General features: G+C 30.4%; 1 protein-coding gene across 1 annotated transcript; it reads right to left on the reverse strand.

Moving 5' to 3' along the window:
• Positions 1–300: 300 nt before the first annotated feature.
• LOC135922126 (uncharacterized) lies at positions 301–756 on the reverse strand. Its single transcript, XM_065456545.1, has one exon. The coding sequence runs from the start codon at positions 754–756 to the stop codon at positions 301–303; it is 456 nt and encodes a 151-aa protein (XP_065312617.1).
• Positions 757–5,975: the final 5,219 nt, after the last annotated feature.

Below are 5,975 nucleotides of genomic sequence, written 5' to 3' on the forward strand. Positions count from 1 at the left end.
GACCATTCCTGAAAAATAACTTCCTAATCGCTCCATTATCATAATTATCCTCATCGTACACTATTTCTTCCTCGATACATAATCTAGATAACACATCTGGCAAATGATTAACGTACCTCCACATTAAAATTTCCAACTAACAACAACCACTTTTGCAGTCTAGGAGACAGCATCAATTCCATGTTGTCTTTTTTGAATAGATACATTAACGGCTTGTGATCGGTATATATAATGAATCGGCGCCCTATCAGATACTCTCTGCATTTCATGAGCCCAAATATAACCGCCAACGATTCCTTTTCAATTTTCAATAACCGAATAATGCTCCTCCACTGGTCTGAACCTTCGCGAAAAATATATAACAGGCCTTTCCTCCTTGTCCAATATTTGTAAAAGTGCTTCTCTCACTCCCCTTGCAGAAGCATCCACTGATAAAATCACCTCCAAATCATTATCAAAACATAGTAAAATGGGTTTTCTACATATATTATCCTTCAACTTGTTAAAACTTCTTTCCTGAATTTCCAACCATCTGAATGTATTATCTTTCAACAAGTCATATAATGGAGCGGCTATTTCTGCAAAAGCTTCAATAAATCGATGATAAAAATTTATCATTCCCATAAACGACTGCAACTCCTTCTCGTCCTTTGGCGATCGCATATTTTTTATACCTTCAATATTTTTACTTAATGGCATGACTCCTCTGTCTTCTATTATATGTCCTAAATATATTACCCTGGTGACTCCAAACATACTCTTTTTCTCTATTTGCACGCAATCCCCTCATCTTGATAAGTTGTAATACCTTCTCTAATCGTTTATTATGTTCTTCTATGGACCTCCCACTAATCAACAGGTCATCCATATAATAAAAAATTCCCTCTTTTCCTTGAAAAATCGAATTCATTGCTCTTTGAAAAATTGGCGCCAATACACTTAACCTGAATGGTAACCGCTTAAAGTTGAATAATCCCTTTTGCGTCGTTATAATCAACAGTTTACTGGTCTCCTCGCTAACTTTTAACTGTAGATATGCATTAGCAAAATCCACCTTTGAAAAATACCTCGCCCCTTTTAGACTAGCTAAAATTTCATCGATTCTATACAGCGGAAAGTTGATCTACTGCACCCATTGATTTATCGTAATCCGGATATCAGCACATATACGCAGAGTACCATTCGGTTTTCTAATAGGTACTAGCGGTGTCGCCCAATTACTATTATCAACTGACTCTATAATTCCCTCCTGCACCCATCTGTTTAACCCTTTTTCTATATCATCCCGCCATTCAAAAGGAACTCGACTAATTGGACAATATTTAGGTATCGAATTATCTCTCAATTTTATATCACCTCAAAATGGTTTAATGTACCCAGTTCCTATAATAATCTCATTGTAGCGTATCAATAATTCATTCATCTCTTGTATATATTTATCTTCCAGCACCTTATCTGCTTCCTTCACCACATTATTGTCATTTATTACTATTATTTCATTTCTTGTTCCCCATTTCAATATCTTCTCCAGTATCCTTTTTTCATTAATTTCCCTTAAACCCCTCTCCTCTTCAGAATTCTTATTTATATTATCATTATTTGTGTTATTTATTTTATCATTATTTTCATTATCCGTTTCCATAACACCATCATTATTTTTGCATATTTTTACTTCATCGGTATCTTTGTTATATTGTTCATCATATATTCCCTTTACTCTGTCATCTATATTTAAGAATTTTTCCTCACTACAATTATCTTGAGAATGGAAATAAGCTAACTTATTTTTAATGTTTCCATGGCAAAAGTTTCATTATCAGGCATACTAAAATTATTATTATTTAGTACCTCCTTCAATTCCGAACATACAAAATCCTTCATTACTTTTATACCCTTATTACAATTAACCTCATCCTCTAATTTATTATTACCCCGATTATTATCTCCTTTGTACAATTTATGTACACATATATCTCGGAAAACCATTAATATTATAATTTTCCACTTTTATTTTATCTATTTAATCTTATATTTATTAACCTCCTTATTAATACGATTTTTAACATGTTCATCGTCAACATATTTCTTAATAATATTACCATTATTATTTTTTTTATTCACACAATTTTTACCAAACTTCTCCTTACTTTTTTGTACCTTAACCCCATGCATTACTTGGACCTAGAATCTTAATATTATCCCATCCTAATATCGGTTCAGTTTTCTGGGTGGTCAACCATAATTTAACTACTATCTATACCTGGTACTTTTATTACATAAAATCCTGGAAGGGTGATAGCTGGAAGGAAACTACACAGGCATGTGAAAGGATACATTTAGATTTTTTGAATGGGAGAAAAGGTATTATTTCCTTATAGTGGATGCTTTTTCCAAATAAATCGATTGCTCACAAAAGTGTCGGGATTAACGTCAGTTATAGTTATACGAAAATTGAAGGAATTATTTGGGAAATATGGAATGGTAAAGATGATAGTAACGGATGGTGGTACAGCGTTTACAGGTGTAGCGTTTAAGACGTTTTGTGAGAGGCACGGTGTAAAGCAAGTTATAACGGCTCCAAATTATCCCAGTTCCAATGGGTAGGCGGAGAGAATGGTTGAAGTGGTGAAATCGTGGTTGAAAAAGGAGAGGTAAAATGATGGTGTAAGATGGTTGTCGCAATTGTTTTACAATAATAGCAGGAATCAGGATGGGTCTCCGGCAGAAATTTTTTCCGAGGAAAGACATTGTTAATGTTGGATTCGTTAAAGGAAGGAGGAAATGAAAAGGTTGGAGGTGTAGGGAAATCTTCAAAGGAAAATTCCGATGGACGATGGGCAAGGTGTAAGAAATAATAGGTAGTGTCAAATACAAGGTTAAAGATGACAATGGAATAGTATATTGCAGGCATCAAGATCAATTGAGGCCGAGAGAGGAATGTAAAGGATGGGAGATGTTGTATTTATGAGCATATGATAGAGATTTGGTGATTGATGTTGGAGAGTTTTGTGTATTTTTTAAAATGAATAATGTTATTTTTATTATTATGTTTGAAGGAAAAAGAGATGATGATTTTAATTAATTAAAAAGTTTTTGATTTTTTATTGTAAATTAAATAAAAGAAATATATTTTTATACGAAAGTTTTTTATTTTTTATTGTAAATTAAATAAAAGAAATATATTTTTATACGAAAGTTTTTGGATTTAATTGTGAAGGGGTGTGGGAGGAGCACTTTTACAAATATTGGATAAGGAGGAAAGGCCTGTTATATATTTTTCGCGAAGGTTCAGACCGGCGGAGGAACATTATTCGGTTATTGAGAAAGAATCATTAGCGATTATATTTGGGCTCATGAAATGCAGAGAGTATCTGATAGGGCGCCGATTCATTATATATACCGATCACAAGCCGTTAATGTATCTATTCAAAAAAGACAACAAGGAATTGATGCTGTCTCCTAGACTGCAAAGGTGGTTGTTTTTAGTTGGAAATTTCAATGTGGAGGTACGTTATAGACAGGCGCGTAACCAATGGGGGGGGGAAAGGGGAAATTCCCCCTCCCATCGCAAATTTGACTGTTTTCTTAAATATCATTTTAAGCTAATAAAAATTTTACCATCCACCCCCTCCCCCCCCCCAATCAAAATTTTACAAATATTTGAATAACAATTTTCCAACATAAAACTTATTTTTTATAAATATATTTTATTAAAATTTCCTTTCCTTGTGAGTACATTAACATTATTCGAAAATATTAATAAAATGGAAAAATTTTAAGTAAAAGAGATTGAAATCAAATGGTAATTTAGTTTATTAATATATATAATTATTTTATTAAATTCAAAATTATTAGTAAGTTAGAATTAATAAGTATTTTTAATATTAATTATTAATAAATATCTATAATTTTTTAAATATTTTATTTTTACTTCGATTTTGTAGAACAGAAGAAATAGAACAAAAGTTAAATAAGGCTATGCATGAAAATGTAATGTGTCGTCAGAAGCGATATCATTATTGAATTCAATTGATCAATCAGAGTTAATCATTGCTGCTAGTTACATCAATAAATTATTTTCCTATAGCTCACTACTTTGTAGAAATTTACTTTACAAAAACCAAATTTTGATTTGGTTCAGGTTATTGATTTGGCGGAAAATATATATGAACAGGTAGATACAATAAGAATGAATGTAGATGAATATTTTCATAATATTTATATAGACGTTGAATCGAAGGCTAAATTTTATGATATAACACTAATTAAACCTCGTCTAGCACCTGGGCTATTATTGAGATGTAAAATAAATATTGGCTCAACTGAAGAATATTATAAAATATCCACTTTCATCCCATTCTTAGATACTTTTTTATCGCAAATAAAAGTACGGGTTTTAGATAAAAAAAACATGTCTTTAGCAATCTTCAAGTTTTAATACCCAAAGATCCATCTTGGTTTTCTAATGCCACTATTGGTAAAATGAAATATTTAGCAAAATTTTATTCCTATGATATTGATACTGAAATAAATTTAATCAGTGAATTCGAATTGTGGTATAAATATTTACTACGTTTAGCTATTTTACCTGAGAATGCTATTGATGCGCTCAATCGGTGTAGAGAAACCTTGGCTCAAATTCCTAATATTTTGAAGTTGTTTTATATTCTTGCATGTTTGCCTATTATAACAGGTATGAATGTAAGGACTTTCCAACTTAAGAAGGTTGAAAACATATTTATGAAGTACTACTTCCGAATCTCGGCTAAATGGGTTAGCTCTGTTAAATATCCACAGAGATTTGGTTCCAACGACAAACAAAATTCTTGATGAATTGGCAACATTCCCACGAAAATTAAAAATCACATTATATAATTATAGTATTTAATAAAAAAATTTGTATAATACTCTATTTGATAAGAAGTTTAAAAAAACTTGTTTTTTAAATTATTTTCTAGTCAATATTTTCTAGTTTTGTTAAACGCCTCGTTTTGAGCCGATTTTTAAAAACGGCTAACTCAGTTATTTATCCAGAAAAATATTATGCAAGCCTGAAAATTTTGCTCATAGAAGAAGCAAAGGTCTAGACATATAGTATCGAAATTTCGAGGCTTAGTTAATATTTTGGCGAAAATATTGAGTTAGCCGTTTTTAAAAATCGGCTCAATATAAGCAGTGAATGCGTCTAATGAAAATATAGGAGGATCTTTGTTGCAAACGATTGATAATGTTTAGAAACCGATATTATTTTATCCAGATTTAATAGCGCTGAAAGAAATTATTTAACCATTGAAAAGGAAGTTCTAGCAGTTAAGTTTAAATTAACAAAGCGCAATGCAAAGAATATCTGATTGGATTTATTATACGCGGATCATAAGTCGTTAGTTTATTTGTTTAAAAGGACAATAAAGAATTAATGATTTCACCCAGACTTCAAAAATCGTTGTTATTGGTAGGTAACTTCGATTTTGAAATAAGGTTCAGAGCGGGTAAACTAAATTGTTTATCAGATATTTTATAAAGGCTGTATGTCAAGGAAATAGAAAAAAAGAAAATAGATCCCATAATAGTAGTTTAGAGCAGTTTTTCTTAGAAGATGAATTAAATAATAAAATTATAAGATCTATGAAGGTAGATACAAGAGAAAAGTCGATAATTTTTAAGTTAATCAATAAGGTATCTGTTAATATATAATTTGAATATTTTTACTTTGTAACTTATGACCTTTTGTAAAAAATATTTTCTTTTTTTAATAACCTATAATTTGAATATTTTTTACTTTGTCCTTTGTAAAAATCTTTCTTTTTTTAAGGACCTTTTAAATTATATTAATGTTAACATGTAAATAATAATATGTATATATAGCTGTGTAAAGTTTTTCAGTAGTAATTTTTATAAAATTATAATGATAAATTAAATAATAATATGTATATATAGCTGTGTAAAGTTTTTCAGTAGTAATTTTTATAAAATTA

Source organism: Gordionus sp. m RMFG-2023, chromosome 1 (assembly GCF_954871325.1).
Source record: "Gordionus sp. m RMFG-2023 chromosome 1, tfGorSpeb1-WG-v2, whole genome shotgun sequence".
NCBI classification, from domain to species: Eukaryota; Metazoa; Nematomorpha; class Gordioida; order Chordodea; family Parachordodidae; genus Gordionus; species Gordionus sp. m RMFG-2023.